This window comes from Chelonia mydas, chromosome 5 (assembly GCF_015237465.2).
Source record: "Chelonia mydas isolate rCheMyd1 chromosome 5, rCheMyd1.pri.v2, whole genome shotgun sequence".
Classification (NCBI taxonomy): Eukaryota; Metazoa; Chordata; order Testudines; family Cheloniidae; genus Chelonia; species Chelonia mydas.
Window position 1 is genome coordinate 131,781,601 of NC_051245.2, and position 16,508 is coordinate 131,798,108.

At 47.6% G+C, this 16,508-nt stretch overlaps 1 protein-coding gene across 9 annotated transcripts in view; it reads left to right on the forward strand.

Moving 5' to 3' along the window:
• Window positions 1-16,508, forward strand: part of ELP1 (elongator acetyltransferase complex subunit 1) — a 111,200-nt gene that overhangs the window by 16,402 nt on the left and 78,290 nt on the right. For all 9 annotated transcript variants that reach the window (XM_037902367.2, XM_037902366.2, XM_037902363.2 and 6 more), the window contains exons 5-13: window positions 1,531-1,611; window positions 1,990-2,075; window positions 5,458-5,557; window positions 6,935-7,025; window positions 7,555-7,678; window positions 8,792-8,885; window positions 9,681-9,911; window positions 10,289-10,459; window positions 15,047-15,137. In XM_037902367.2, coding sequence (XP_037758295.1) covers window positions 1,531-1,611; window positions 1,990-2,075; window positions 5,458-5,557; window positions 6,935-7,025; window positions 7,555-7,678; window positions 8,792-8,885; window positions 9,681-9,911; window positions 10,289-10,459; window positions 15,047-15,137 — 1,069 coding nt within the window. The remainder of the gene's footprint in view (window positions 1-1,530; window positions 1,612-1,989; window positions 2,076-5,457; window positions 5,558-6,934; window positions 7,026-7,554; window positions 7,679-8,791; window positions 8,886-9,680; window positions 9,912-10,288; window positions 10,460-15,046; window positions 15,138-16,508) is intronic.

Here is a 16,508-nt window from a genome sequence, read left to right on the forward strand (position 1 = left end):
CTCCAGATGAGGCCTCACCAATGTCAAATAGAGGGGAACGATCACATCCCTCGATCTGCTGGCAATACCATTACTTATACATCCCAAAGTGCCATTGGCCTTCTTGGCAACAAGGGCACTCTGTTGACTCATATCCAGCTTCTCGTCCACTGTAACCCCTAAGTCCTTTTCTGCAGAACTGCTGCCTAGCCATTCGGTCCCTAGTCTGTAGCGGTGCATGGGATTCTTCCTTCCTAAGTGCAGGACCCTGCACTTGTCCTTGTTGAACCCCATCAGATTTCTTTTGGCCCAGTCCTCTAATTTGTCTAGGTCCCTCTGTATCCTGTCCCTACCCTCCAGCGTATCTACCACTCCTCCCAGTTTAGTGTCATCTGCAAACTTGCTGAGGGTGCAATCCACGCCATCCTCCAGATCATTTATGAAGATACTGAACAAAACCGGCCCGAGGACCGACCCTTGGGGCACTCCACTTGATACCGGCTGCCAACTAGACATGGAGCCATTGATCACTACCCGTTGAGCCCGACAATCTAGCCAACTTTCTGTCCACCTTTATAGTCCATTCATCCAGCCCATACTTCTTTAACTTGCTGTAGGTGGAAGAGAGAGTCTCTCCCTTTTATCATGTCCTTTCTTTCCTCTTGGCTCTTCTTCCTCCTCCCTCCCCCCCCTGCCCTCCTCAGAGTCAGGTGGGCATTACCCCATCACAGTCCCAAACTGCCCAAAGGAAGGGGATGACTTCCTCTAGGGTCTAGTAGATTGTTTTGTTGCTGCCTCAGCCAGTATCCGTTGTTCCTGTGAGGCTGGGCTGGGTTTATCCCATCCATGCCCTGACGAGGTGTGAACTCCAAGAACAGAGAGGCAGAGTTTTTTCCTGGGCTTTCTTTAAGCCATGAGGATACATATTCAGCCTCGTAACTATATACATGAAATTATAACCTGTAACCTTATTATAACATTATTGTTATAACCATGCTCAGTGCATGATCAGCCTTCTGAAGACACCCAACATGACAAACTTTGCACTGGATACCACGCAATCATTTTATAAAGATGAACATGCGGGGGTGTATGGTGTTCCCCTGAGGTACAGAGCGTCACAATAGGACTCATTAAAAAGATAACCATGACTTCATGCGGAGGTGAAATAACACTGAGATTTTACAATTGTAATTATAGAGGTAAGAAATTCAATACACATGCTGTGTTTTTCACTAGATTTTAGGATGTTACTGCATTGAATTTGTGGTTTTGCTTTAAGACCTTCTCTACTTATAGGAATCACTGTCAACTTAAAGCCTACTCAGTTTCAAAGCTGAATTCAAGGTAGTGTTCAAGAACTGTTTGCCTCTGAGTCACCCTGCCAATTTTTGTGGCTTTACAATCATATTTTCCTGTTGTTGGGAGTGATTTTTTTTTCCTCTGCTTTTGCTATGTGACAAACAGGGAAACTGAATTCAACCTTCTCTCTGGCACTGGAGAATACCACACATGTAACTTTTAATCCTGGCTCGTATGTTTACAATGCAGGTCAGCAAACTCTTATAATGATGACAAAGGACTTTGAACCAATTACTGAAAGGGAGATCCACCAGGATGACTTTGGGGAAAGTGAGTTGTTGCAGTGAATACAGACACTCAAAAGTATTTCATTGTTTTCTCATAATAATGAATGAAATGAACAAACAGCATGAACTCTGCCCAGGAGGCAGCAGGATACTACTGTCAGGTTAGTAAATTGCAGCTGAGTGTCAATATTTTCTTGGCAGCAGAGGCGCTAAATGTGTCAAACCTGCTGGAAAGTTACCCAGCTGCTGCAGTGCTGTTAGCCACATGTATCTCTAGGAAATGCATCCCACAGAATAGCTCTAACAGCTTGTCCTGCACAATAGGCTAGGAAGGCGATGCTGACTTGGGGTTCTATTTGTCTGTCAAACTGCATGGTATCATTTTGTAAGTCTTCAGATATTGCAATTCTCTCTCCTGTAGGAAAGTTCATCACTGTTGGTTGGGGTAAAAAGGAGACACAGTTCCATGGATCAGAGGGCAAACAGGCAGCTCATCGCAAGCAAACGGTAGTGCACTGACATCTGAGGTCTCCCTGCTGCCCAGATGGGACAGCTATACAGAGAGAGCTATTGTCTTTCCCTCCATGCTATGCAGAGAGATGACACTCACGCTTTCCTGCTTCTTCCCTGACGTTATGTCCCTATTTCTACCCGTTTCTTTTTTATCACCTAATTTGTTCACTGTTCACTTGATTTACATCAAATACTTCCCCCCTCTCTACTTCAGTAATGCAGGGTTGAATGGCTGTACTGCTCACTCGGCACCTGACCGTTTTGGAGTGGTTTTCAAACACAACAGACAGCGCAGGTGGTGCTGCCTGGTGTGCAGTTTGCCCAGTGCTTCCTGTTATAAGACCCTGTTTTCAGTTGCTTGCATCTTTGCCAAACTTTAACTGTTCGCATTGAAACTTTCACGCCAGATGTCTGTCACAGGATTTTTTTTTTAAAGTTTCACCCAAAATGGCTCAACTGTTTTTCTGAGAATGAGATTGGAGAGGAATATTTTGTTTTACCCAAGTTTTTAAAAAGTACTTACTGCTGTTCCATTGGCAAACGATAGCATCCCCAAGCTTTGGGGCATAGACTTTGAAAATATGGCAAGGCCTTTGTCTCAGGGATGCGCCTTTTGCTGTTTCCATAAAAATTCACCAAAATTGGTCAAGTTATAAGCCTTCAGGAAGTCTTATTTCATACTTGTTAAAGTGCAGCAGCTAAATTCTCTGAAGATCCTGTTTGCACTGAGCATTCTCTGTCCCCTCATAGCTCCTACATGGCAACTGGACTGCACATACACCATCCCAGGCTTCAGGGGCTGAGCAGGACTTTCCCTACAATTGCTGTCCCTGGCTGCATGGGGCTTTTGTGGCACCGGGCACCAGAGCTGAGAGCAGGGATATTGTGTCCTGTGCGCACAGTGACCCTTTGCTGGGGCCCAGGGAGTGTGGAGGAGGAAGCAACCTGACTTGAGCACAGAGGATCAAGAGCTGGGTCGGGAGGGAGTAGATTGGGACAAGAAGCCAATGCGAGGATGGGGAGGTGGGGAAGTCTGACATAGGACAAGGAGTTGGGAGTGCCTTAAACTGGTTGGGCAAGGAGACTGAGACAAGGTGCCTGGGGGAATAGACTGGAGCTAGCGTGAAGGGAAGTCTGTGACTGGTTTGGGGTGCCCCCAGGGGGAAGTGAGGACTGGCTGGGCAAGGAGACTGGGCCTGGAATGTGGAACGTGGGGAGCAGTGGAGACTGGCACTGGGACTAGGAGACAAATTGGGACAGATTGGAGAGTACAGGGCAGGAAGGGGGTCAGGCTTTGGGGGAAATGGGCAGAAAGGTCTTTGCCCACTAGAGCATGCTCCCCTCCTGAGCCTGGAATGAAGCCCAGGGTCTCTGAGACTCATCATTCCTCAGCTGTCAGAAAATATCTGTGAAACCCATTGGCAAAGTGTCTCATCCCCCTCTAGTGGCTGGTCCCCGTGGCAGATGACAACCTACTACCGTAGAAGCTCAGAGTTACGAACACCTCAGGAACAGAGGTTGTTTATAACTCTGAAGTGTTCGTAACTCTGAACAGAAGGTTATGGTTGTTCTTTCAAGAGTTTACCACTGAACATTAACTTAATACAGCTTTGAAAGTTTACTATGCAGAAGAAAAATGCTGCTTTCCCTTTATTTTTTTAATAGTTTGTTTTACACGGTACTGTACTGTACTGTATTTGCTCTGTGTGTGTGTGTCTCTGCTGCTGTCTGATTGCTTAATTCTGGTTCCAAATGAGGTGTGTGGTTGGCTGGTCAGTTGGTAACTCTGAGATTCTACTCTACTGCTAACAGTTACTCAGCTTACGTGGCAGAGGTCTATGCTTTGGGTCTATGGTTCCAGCCCTGCTGATGGCCTGGGTGGGTGTCAAATTCAGAGAGATGTCACATGGTGGAATCTTTTTTTGCCGTTTACTTTTTTAAATCCTAGGAAATAACGCAAACAAAATTAAGTTAAAGAAACACTACGATGGCAAAGTCAAGCACTCAACAGTTATGAAAAGCCAGAATGAAGGATACCTGTACAGCCTTAACTCTGCTCCCTTGTGTGTCTACATTATGACAGGTTTCAGAGTAGCAGCCGTGTTAGTCTGTATTCGCAAAAAGAAAAGGAGTACTTGTGGCACGTTAGAGACTAACCATAAGCTTTCGTGAGCTACAGCTCACTTCATCGGCTGCAGCCGATGAAGTGAGCTGTAGCTCACGAAAGCTTATGGCTAGTCTCTAAGGTGCCACAAGTACTCCTTTTCTTTTTACATTATGCTCACGGACAGTTTTTTCCATAGGACCCCTGCCTTGTTCAGCATACAGGGTGGACAGTGGTGACTTAATGAGAGCTAGTCAATATTTTATTTTAGCCACATAATTCAGTGTGTCCCCCATGCCTTATTATTTTTCACACTGTTTGAACTCTGCTATGAAGATAGAATTCTGAATTTCCTCATGGGCTCTTCTCTGGCAGTTCATCAGCGAAGTGTGAGCGCTTCCCAAACATTAACAAATGTGTCTTCACAGCACCCCTGTGAGATGTGCAGTATTATTGGGAATTGAAGCACAGATTAAAGCCAAAATTTTCAAAAGATTCCACTAATTTTGGATGCCCAATTTGAGACACCTGGGGCATGATTTTTCAGCGTATGTGCTATTGTATAGTGCCTCATATGTTCACAGCACAGCTCCCGTTGACCTGAGTAGCAGCTGTGAGTGCTCAGTACTTCTGCAGATCAGACCCCAGGGTCTCAAGTTCAGGGTCCGAGGAAACAAGGAGCACACAGTTAGTGATCCATCACCTCTGAATGTGTTGGTGGTAGTGCCTTGCCCGGCATCGCACAAGAACCCCATGGCAGAGGGAGGGATAGAATCCTGTTCTCCAGTCTGGCATTCAACTGTTCTAACCAGAAGACCAGCCTTTCTCTTTCTGCAGTTCCCTGTCTAATTCACCGCACACCTTCAGACTTCTGCAACCCATCAGACAGGGTCCCACAGACAACAGCCCCCTTTACTACACAGCCCTGGTTCATCCCTAGAGCACAGTCTGTCCTGTGCACTGAAAAAGTGAGAAGACCTGTGACTAAAATGGATGTGATTGTCATTAAAGGCTGTATCATAATGCAGGCGCACAAGGGGGCCAAATTAAGGTTGCATGGACAGTCTTATTACTGGCATTTCCTAACTGTTGAGTGCTTAACTTTACCACCTTAACATTCTTTTAACACTGTTTTTGTTGTTGTAATAAACTACATAATGGACTCTTGCAAAGGGTAGGGGCAGCCAATAGCTTTCTGTAGTCAAAGGCCATTCCAGCAGCAGCCATTTCAGACTCACTCCTGATCCTTTGGTTTTTCCTGTAAAACTTCAGGAAGTGCCACCTGCTTCATCCTCTGATGATGGCCGACCCCGAGTCACCTGGAGAGGAGATGGGCAGTTCGTAGCAGTGAGCGCTATTTGTCCACAGACAGGTATGGGATTAACTGATGTAGAAAATCTGCCCAGCCCCAAATTGAAGTATTTACCTTTGCTGGTGTGGGAGGCTATCAGTTTATCAAGCTGGCAAAGCTGCCTTACTTTGTCATATTTAGTAATTGGCAATTAAAGAAAAAAGTGGAAGGTTTTTCCTTCCATTTTGGGCCTGGTTTTCAGTATAGATGGGTCTGAGTCAACTCTGGACCTGAAATGCCCCTGTGCAGGGAAACGGGCCTAGATTCTAACTTCACAGCTCTGCTCTTTCTCACTTTCCATTGACCTAATTGTCTGTGTCTCAGGCCTGGATTCAGAGATTAGCCAAGGTAAGAATTGGTGTGATGGCTATTTTACAAGGGGGATGGTAGTTTCTGCCGCATCCTGGAAAGCAAAGCAGTGGCTAGAATTGCTGGTGTGTTTTATTTCTCCCTCTCACTCCTCCCTGTCTCAGGCTAGGAGCAAACTTTTGAAACCATGCTCTTCTGAAAGCAAACCTTTCCAAACTGCTCCTCCTGCCATTAGAAACACCCAGCTTATGTGTCTTTTGCCTTGGTTTCCAAACGTATTGGGGAGTAAGTAACTTGCTATCACTAACTGATACTTCACTTGTTCTGATCGAAACCTCAGGTGCTGGGTTCTGGCAGATAGCTGTGATTGTAACTCAGTGTTATGTCCCTACCCAATTGGGGTGCCAACAGAACGTCATAGCTTATAGAACCAAAGGATGCAAGTTAGGCTATCCTCTGCAGGGCCAGACCCGAGCCTCTCCCATTTGTTATCTGGGGCATTCTGTCAGAACATGAAACTGCTACCAGAGAAGCTGGTCTTCCAAACAGTTTGGATTTTGACCCTCATTTATTTCAAAAGTCAGCTGGGCCCCTGTTCTCATTCAGGACTATGCACGAAAGGAGTTAATGTCGCACATCAAGCGGTCTTTTAATTGTGGCTGGGCCAAAACTGTTCAGCGCGTCTCAGAATGCAAAAGAAGTTGTTTTTGGAATCTGAACTCTCAGAAATGCAAAGACATGTGAAACTCAGAGTTGTTTGGGAAGTTTGAATATAGAATGCACATGAGAAACTCCAAGCAGAAAAGAGTTATTTTCTGACGCTTTAAGCAGGAGAATAGTCACAATCAAATTGTCCAACCTTGTGCAAAATCATGCACAGCTGTATCATAATTATGAGTTGCACAGCAATTCCAGTGAGCCTGTCTGCAGCTGCCATTATCTGTGAGGGGTGCCCATACTTTGCATTTGTGTTCTGGGTCTTCATGAGGAAGTTGTCCCTTTCCACCCGCACCTCACCCCACCAAAAGCAGAGTACGCTTCTCCTGAGTTTCCTGTCTCTCTCCCCATCCCACCCCTTGTCTTGTGTAGGAGCCCGGAAGGTCAGAGTGTGGAGCAGGGAGCTGGTCTTACAGTCGACAAGTGAGCCTATCCCAGGACTAGAACAAGCACTGGCGTGGAAGTGAGTAATGAGCAGCGTGTGTTCCTGGTGGATGCGGTTGGGTTTTGTTCACTGGCTGAGGTGTTTCCTCAACATCTGTCGGAGCCTGAAGGATCCTTTGTTTTCCTGCTTTGAGCTTCCCTCCTTCTAGTCAAACATGTAAAGAGGAAGAGCCATTTAGAGCCAGTCATTCCTGTTTCCCAGGGCAGCTCCCCCTTCCACTCAGGAGGTGAGGCCAGAGCTGGTAGGAGAGGTTAGGCTCTATGTATGGTCTTATAGCAACACCTCACCAGGCTGGCTCAGCTTTGGGAGGGACAGCAGCACTTATCCTCTCCTGTATTAATATTATTTCTACAGGAGTTTTGTGAACCCGGAATAAGGTCTGCATGGCGGTGCAAGAGCTTTGGCTGGAGGCCTGATAACAGCACATGCTCTGGTCCTCCTTTGGTTTGTGTGCTACTGGGCAAGGGCAAGCAGCTAGAGGTGTTCTTTGCCTTAAATTTGCAATCAGTTGTGGTCACTCATGCATTACCCTTGCATTTGTTTTAAGGCCCTCTGGAAGCCTGATAGCATCCACACAGGAGAAACCCAACAAACATGATGTTGTCTTCTTTGAGAAAAATGGTCTCCTTCATGGGGAATTCACCCTCCCATTTCAGAAAGGCCAAGCCAAGGTAGGTGAAGGGTCCAGGCTGTCGCCCTCCTGTGTATGCAGTGCTTGCTGCTACTTGGTGTGGAGACCTGTCTGCTGGGGTCTGCTGAACATGAAAGGTTGTGGTCAGTAGTGACGGGCCCAGATCTGAGTAACCCCAAATCTAGAGTAACCTGGATCCAGATTTCAAATTAGTTGCTAGTTCTCATCTTGATAGTGATCTGAATCTAAACTGCAGATCCAGATTTGTGTCTAGCTCTGATCTCTGCAGACTGGGCCCATCGTTGCCTTTAGTCACTGACAGACTTTAGTCTCTACAGAAAGAGACGGGAGGTAGGAAGCACCAAATTGTGACTCTTTACAAGAGAGGTTGGGTGAAAGAGTCCTTTGTAGTATGCGCGGGCCCAGCTCAGGAGTGCTGGGCTACAGGTGGCCCTGTTGACTCCAGCTGGGCACTCAGCACCCTGGGAAATCCTGACTTAAAATCCTGACTTTAAAATCAGGCTCTTATCTATCTCTTGGTCACAAAGTACCTAGGAGCAAGAGCAGAACCATGGGCTCAACCCATCTCCCACTGAAGGCAGTGTATTTTTTTTAAGTGCGTTCCCTACTGAGGAGACAGCAGCCACTCCAGAGGCTCTAGCATTTGGTCACCAGGATCTCCTGGAGACAACATTTCCAGCCTCTGGACGGTCTCGCCGCAGCTGGGGAGAAGGCTCTATTTCAGCGACACCACTATGCCTTGTAGCTGGGGTGGGGTTGCAAGTGATGCATGGGAAAGAGTAGGATCTAAAATACGGCAGAGCACGACTGTTGTGTGAATGGAGAGTGTGTGACTCCTCAGTGGGCTTGTTTAAGCCGTTCCCTCCCGCAGGCACTGTGCAGAGTGTATAAGAGGTTCTACTTAATTCCCCCCTTAGTTTCCTAAGACAGGGCTGGGGTCTACCATCTTCACATCATGCCTGGGGGATTTCCTGGCATAAGCTTTGTAATATGTTACTGCTTTCTAGTCCCTGCAATGGTGTGCTCACTTGTGTGCTGTCTGGGCAAGGAGGGAGTCAACTAGCATTCTTAACCTTGAGTGGTCTGCCTCGTATAGGGGCAGAAACACCAATGAGAGACTCTGTCCCATCAGGTTAACGAGCTGCTTTGGAACTTAGACTCTAGCATCCTGGCAGTTTGGCTGGAAGATCTTAAGAATGAAAAGAACTCCGGGACAAACACCTATGGTAAGAATACTTGCAGTGCCCTGACTGCCCCCAAGTGCACGTTAATTAGGAGGTGTGGGGAGGCAGTATGCCAGAAGACTTGGGGAGATTCTGCTCAGTGTTTTGAGGTGCCTGTGCAAGGTCAGGAGAAACTGCCCTAGTTCACTAGATTTTGCTCACAGGCATTGTCCGGGCCAGCTGCTCTGGAAGCAATGCCAAACCTCACTGCCCATCAGTGGGCTTCTGAAACATCTACACCAGTGACTGAAGATCCCAGCCCTTAATGCTGATGTCCCCTTTGGGGAAAGGTCTTTTGCAGGGAAGAGGAGGAGCACAGAATTTTTAGGTTCTTTTTAGCAAAGTTTGAGCTCAGGGTTGCTTTGTGCTGGATGCTGCACAGACACAGTAAGAGACGGCCCCTGCCCCAAAGAGCTCACTGTCTTAATAGGCAAGATAGAGGATGGGAGACAGGAAGGGTGGTTATCCCCCTGTACAGAGAGCAAAGTGACTGGGCCCTAGTCACACAGGGAGTCTGGCAGGACAGGGATTGAACCGGGATCTCTTGTGTCCAGTGTAGTGTGTTAACCCCAAAGCTAGTCTTCCTCCCTGGAGCAGAGGGTGACTGAAGGTTAGACAGGCTGAAGGGCTGCTGAAATAATCTTTGGTGGCGGCCATGACAGAGATAGGGCCTGAACATTCAGCTAAAACCGCTGGATCCCCCCAAGCTGCGAGTGGGAAGGGTCCGGCTGGCTGCCAGCTGTGACCTTACTGCCCCAGCCCCCATGCAATGCGTAATGACTACATTTCTCTGTGTAGTTCAGCTCTGGACAGTGGGGAACTATCACTGGTACCTGAAGCAGAGCCTGCATTTTGGCAGCGCTGAGAAAAGCCAGCTTGTGTCACTGCGGTGGGACCCTGAGATCCCATATCGACTGCACGCCCTCTGCAGGGGATGGCACGCCCTCTGCTACGACTGGCACTGGAGCACCGACCGCAGCACTGGGGAGGAGAGCCGCCTGGTGGCCAACGTGGCCGTTATTGATGGAGGTGATTGTTGGAGACCAAGTCAATGAGGGGGGAATGTGTTAAACGTTTGTGTGTCTGCTCTTTAGCAGGTCTGTCTGTCTGGGGCATTGCAATGCTGGAGTGCTGCTTCTCTCACTGAGGGACATGATAAAAGACACTAGTGTGTGGGAGAGCTCCCTCCTTCAGGGCTAAATCCAAAGCCCCTCAGAGTCCATGGGAGTTGAATTAATGGGCTTTCAATCAGGGCCTCCGTGAGCAGAGTAGCCCTTCGTTCTACCCCTCCCCACGCTCCAAGCCGCCTCTTCCACTGGCAGTGTTGCCGTGCCTGTTGCAGTCTGGGTCAGAGCTGGAGCTGCAGTTGTGGGATGGTTCACAGCCTGAGTTTCCTGTTTTCTCAGATAAGGTGCTAGTAACGGCCTTCCAGCATTCTGTGGTGCCTCCGCCCATGTGCACCTTCCAGCTCCAGCTCCAGCAGGCGGTGAACCAGGTCGCATTCCACACAGACCCCGCAAAGAGCGCAGACCTTGCTGTCCTCGACGCCAGCAACAGGATCTCCATTTACAGAGTTGGTGTGTGGTTTCTCTTTCTCTCAGTTCCTGGGTTTGCTGCACCTCTGCTCCCTCCATGGTCTTCTCAAGCGTGCCCTTTCAGGTCTCAGACCTCCAAGTGTCATGTCTGTATGAGCAGGGACCCATGTCCCTCTTCCTCCAGATAAGGGATCTAGGCTTGCTGTCCCCCTGCAGTTAACTCTGACTATCCCAGCAAGTCTGCAGTGAGTGCAGCACCTGTGGTTCACTCTCTCTCGGCACAGTGAGCAGCCAGCTTTCACAGAGCATTTATTGTATTTAGAACAGAAGAATTACAGGAAAACAATCCTAAAGCAACAATCGGTCTCCCCGCATGCTGGGCTTACCAAGTGTCCCCTGTCTTCCCCTCCATCATGGAGACCCTGACAGGTTCCAGGGCTTCATGCCCTTCCAGCAGGGTTTGCCCGCTTGGTAACAGTCTCAGGTCAGCTCAAGGGTCAAATGAGGGACACTCAGTTAGTTCAGGCTGACCTTTTACACCACAAGCTCTTTCTTTGTCATCTGGGCTTCTTGATCCGGGTCTGATCCAGCCTATGCAGTTCCTCCCAGGGGATGGTACTACTCTGGAGTTGTTTGCTTGTCCCAAGGATTTTAGTCCTGGAATATAGTGTGGCAAAATCTCATGCCATGGGTGAGTCAGTAACAGAAGGGTCAGGAAGGTGTCATTTGATTTGTAAAAACCTACAGAATCATAATTTCAGTGGTGACCACCTCTGTGGTGTGGCAGAGGGGCCTCACTGACATCCCAGCCACCCCCGCTCCCAGCTTCATGTCTTTCAGTTGGAAATTTTGATAATAGCATCATTGGATATGGGTCAAGTTGGGTATCTTTCGAAAGCTTTCTCCCACAGATGCAGTGATACCAAGCATGACAAACCTAGAACAATTATGTACATATATATTTGAGAAAATGTTTACAAATACATTTATTTTAATTATACTTTAACACAAGGATGCATTGCTTATGTTTTAAAAAAAAAAAAAAAGCAACCCTTAACATCTTGGCAGGTGTTAAGTTTCTAGTTTGTGAGTGTTTACCTCAGCCACGCTATCTATGTTTGCTATGTTGTAAGGTCTCTGCTGGTGTAAGGTTTCTGGTCCCCTTGTAAGTAGGTGCTGGATTAGGAAGACCATGCAAAATGACCATTAGTTTGCTTTTCGCCTGGCACATATGCATTGTTCCGTCGCATTCGAATATCGATAGTGCTACCACGGAGAACTCAGACTTTCCCAAAGTCTAACATAGATCAGCATCGTACTGAGATCTGGACACAACCAGGTGATGAACAAACAATGATCTGTCTACGATTAGCTCTGTACTGATCCCTGCCACCTTCATTCTGACTTTTTTTTTTGCATTAGAGCACAGCTTTCATCTGTTCTTCTTAATAGGAATCCATAGATTTGATGGAGCCTGGGATAATTCTTTGGGTTTTGAGGGCTTCATACAAGTCATGGCTAAGGCTAAGATTTTGTAACGGACTTTTTTTTTAGTAAAAGTCATGGACAAGTCATGGGCAATAAACAAAAATTCACAGAAGCCCATGACCTGTCTCTCTGACTTTCACTAAAAATAGCCCTGACAAAATGGGGAGGTGGGTTCAGCTCAGCAGCCACTGTTGTTGGGGCTCCAGTGTCTCCTGCCGCTGCAGTGGGAGCTCCAGGGTTCCTCCCATGCATCAGCTGAGCAGCTCTTGGCGGGGGGCCCACCACTCGTGGCAGCAGGAAGCTCTGGACGTTCCCTGCCACCTGCAGCAACTGGGAGTTCCAGGGTCCCCTGCCGCCTGCGGAAGCTGGGCTACTGCAGGGTCTCCTCACCCCCCCATAGCGTCTGGGAGCTCCAGGGGTCCCCGCGCCGTGGCTGGAAAGCTGTGGGGTCCCCGCACCAGGGTGGAGGTGAGGGGCTGGCTTGGAGCTCCAGCCCCGGGGCAGAAAATGTCACTGAGGTCAATGGAAATCACGGATTCTGTGACCTCTGTGATGTAATCATAGTCATGTCCCAGAGTATCCATTCAGCTGACATCTTTAACAGTCTCATCACTGAAGACTGTTGTTCGTCATGATATTAATGAGCTCCTGTAGGTCATCCATTTTGTATCCGTGAAACTCCCATGTACTGCAGGACAAAATGCTTCTCTGTAAAAATTTAGCAGTTGCAAACAGACTTCATATTACTGTTGACATTGGCCTTTTTTCTGCTTTTGATAGCACCACAAGTTTTAAGGATATGCGCTGTGTTTCACGTCTGTGGTTATGATTACCACAAACTAAGTCCATGTCCCACAGTTCATCTTCAGTAAGTGCTTCCAGAGCCTTTCGGCTTTGTTCCTCTTCAGTCCCGTTCAGAGCAACTGTTTCTCTGTACTTAGCCTCTAGATTGGCCATCGCCACAACTTTCCTACCCATTACAGCTTCTGCAAGGCAATTGATGAACAATTTCAATTGCATAGTTTGCAGGAGTAAAATCGGTATTTGTTTCTATTGCTTTTACCTTTCGATGCAACACGTTATATACATTCTTGGTGCATCACTCGATGTGATATGAAATGATATGTGTGGGTGTGTTTTGGGTCATTGCACTCATTTAACTTTACTTTCCATGGAACTTTCTTGCTGATTGCTTCATACAGTTTCTCACCTGTCTCACATATAGTAACTGTGCTTAATGGATGCTTTCGGGCTTAGGGCAGAAAAAGCAAGTGTTCTTCTCAAAACACATTCCATGGCTAGTATAAGGCAAGTCTCACCTACGGTTGGCCCTTGTCGTGGGATCTTCAACTTTTTTCTGATCCTTGATGTACTTCCTCCCCAATCTTGCCAAATTCAGTTTATATGCACTTCTGATAGCATGTATGGTCCCTGCAAGCACTGTGTTTAGGTATTCTCCAAAGATTCAGCTACTAGTTGGTACTCTCCCCATTGATGCCTAAAAATGATCAAGACCGAAATAAAAACCAGTGTTTTGTAATAAATTGCTTTGGGATTGTAATTAATTATGTGATGTAACTGTGTGGGTACTGTTTGTGGATGCAGTCCAGTAATTATTGCCTGGATACTGACATCTTAACCAGTGCCTCATTGCCACTCATAACAGATAGATAAAGCTGACAATCAGTACCACTGACCTGCTTCATTTTTGGCGATGATGGCAAATCAACCTGAAGCACTCCTTTCATTTATGGTAATCTGTAATGTTAAAAAAATTAATCAGATATCATGTTCTGAGCGTTTAGCTGATAACAGAGTACTGTCACAATTTAGCTGAGAGTGCTGTGTTAAACATGCCTGTGTTTAAAAATCCAATTTTTAATTATTCTTTAAAGTTTTCATGAATATATATCTGCATATTTGTTTTAGGTTTGTCATGTTTGGTACCATAGTATTTAAGCAAGAAATGGCTTTTGAATGGTACCAAGTCAACCCATTACTGATTTCACTGTATTATCAAAATTTCCATCAATCCAAGGACCTGGAGCTGGGAGCCGAGTGGCACCAAATCCCTGGTTCCATACTGAGGAGGACGGCACCATTGGAATTATGATTCTGTAGTTTTTTTTTTCAATCAAATGACACCTCCCTTATCTTTCTATCACTAACTCACCCACAGAATTACACATACTCCCAATAATTATTCCCCACTGATTTTTAGCTCCTGGAGGAAGCTTGGTAATGCTGCCTCGTGTAGCTAGAATACAATCCCCAGCTCACAAGGAAACAGATCGCATTTCTAGATACACACGTTAATGAATATCTCCTGTGCCCATAGCGTCTAGCACATCTCACAGTAATTGTCTTTTGAAGTTTCTATACTTCCAGGGTCTCGTATCTGCCACCTTCTGCACATTGTACTCCATGCCTGCCCCTGGGCATGCTCCTCCCTCTGTGTGAGCTATGCTGAGTGATGCTAGTGCTTGCAGATCAGCCTGGCACACACAACTTTCGCTCTCAAATGCCCAGGTCTCCGATGCGGCCCCAGTCTTGTACCAATGGCCTTGTAGTGATGGGAGGCTTGCATGACAAGCAAACGCAGTGTTTAACCCCAGTCCAGCTGGGTGCCATCTCAGGTGACTCATTGCTGAAGCAATAGCATCTGAGTTTGTGAGTTTGTTGTGTGGCCTGTTCCCTCTTATGCCTGCAGAGTGCTGTGAGGCATCCTGCATGGATTGCCAGGATTGGTTTGGCATCCTTCTTCTGAAGATGGCTGTGATCCTAGAGTGTAGTGATGGCAAAGGCCCCTCAGCCCTAGTTCAATGCAGGATCAGTCCCTCATGGACAACCCATTGAAGAGCTCAGCTGTCAGTGTGCTGAGTGATAGGAGGGCTCCCCCCACCCCTCCAAGAAGGCTGTCACCTGTTTTTGGTTTCATGCTACACATTTAAGAGTATGACTCTTGCTGTGCACAAGTGAGAATTGCAGAGGCAGTTGATGTAGAAGAGAGAGCCTAATGAACAGGCCACTGCATGTTGAATTGCCCTCAGTAATGGTTAGATTGGGAGCAATGTATTTTGCAAATCTCTGGTGGTTGTGATTGAAGGGCGCTCTAACATGCCTGTATGCTCCATTTGCCAGGTGACGGCACTGTGAAAGACCCCACTGTTACATTGGGAGGAAGTGGATTTAAAGCTTCTGTTGAAACACCTCATCTGGAAAAAACCTACAGGTACTGCAGGCCTATTGTGAGTTCTGGGAAACAGGGCCCGGGGCTGTATATAGGCAGTGGCTGACTGCTGGGTGAGAGGTGCCTCCTGCTTAGCTTAAGGGCCCTTATTCCTGCTGTGCAGGGACTCTGGCCTCAACTGACACTAAGGAAGCACAAACGAAGCCCTGGCCGGGCAGCGTGGCACCCTCTCCCCCGGGTGGCTGGTTTGGGTCTAGCTCTGCCGGCTAGCAGGGGCTGTGACCATCTCCAAAGTCTTCGCTTTTAGCATGGGAAGAAATACCACGTTCTGGCACCCCTAGCAACAGATTTTGTCATGCCGCAGGGCATGCTTGCCTCCCCAGGGATGTGGGCACTGGAGGAATGAGGTGCACTAGTGCAAGGCTGCTTGTACTGGAGGGGCCAGTGAGTGCTTCAGCCCCTCCCCTCTCTGCGTTCTCGCACACCAAGCCCAGCTGACCAGGCAGGTGAGTCCGACTTTGGGGTGGCAGACGGCTCCCTAGGCGCATGGCATGGGGTGCCAGATGCACCACCTTGGGCTAAAAGTGTGTGCTACAGATCAGTCGGCCTGGAGTGTGACTACACCCTTTACTCTGATCGCCTGCATGTGCTGTTCTTCAAGTGACTGCATGTGTCCATTCCGCTTCAGGTGTGTGTGCACTCAGGACACCAGCGTCAAGAGATTTGTCCTTTAGCAGTACCCACTGAGGTGATGCATGTGTCCTCTGCTGCCTCGTGCTGCTGTGCAGTGATATAAGAGGTGGACCTGATCCCTCTCAGTTCCTTCTTACTGTCCATGGTAGGTAGTCTGCACATGTTAGCTGCTTCTTCGAGTGCTTGTTCATGTCCATTCCAATCAGGTGTGTGAGCGCGCACGTGCAGGATAGCCGGAAGATTTTTCCCATAGCAGTCTCCGTCGGGTCAGCCTGGGCACCCCCAGGAGTTGCGCCTTCGTGGCGCTCAATATAGAGCCCTGCCGACCCACCGCCCCCCTCAGTTCCTTCTTACTGCCCGTGACGGTTAGCTGGAACTGTGACGTTGCACTCCATATGTTTTATGGAAATCTGTTCATAAGTGTGAATATGAGGTGACTGGGATATACTTTATTGAGAAGATCTCTTGTAAGGTGTCATTGCAAAGCTTAGGATCTACTGAGTGTGTTCATTCCATTTGTTTGCATGTATCGTTTCTAGGACTGGAGACAGGAGAATAAGAGAGAAACTCATATCACTGAGGTAAACTCTTTAAGTGGAAGCCATTAAGGGTGCTCCAGAATCAGTCACCTGTACGCGGCTCTGTTTACTTGCAAGCCTTCTGGGGTAGGTGCCAGCCAGCCCTGGGAGAATGGAGGCTGAGGTCTCACAGGACATGTGA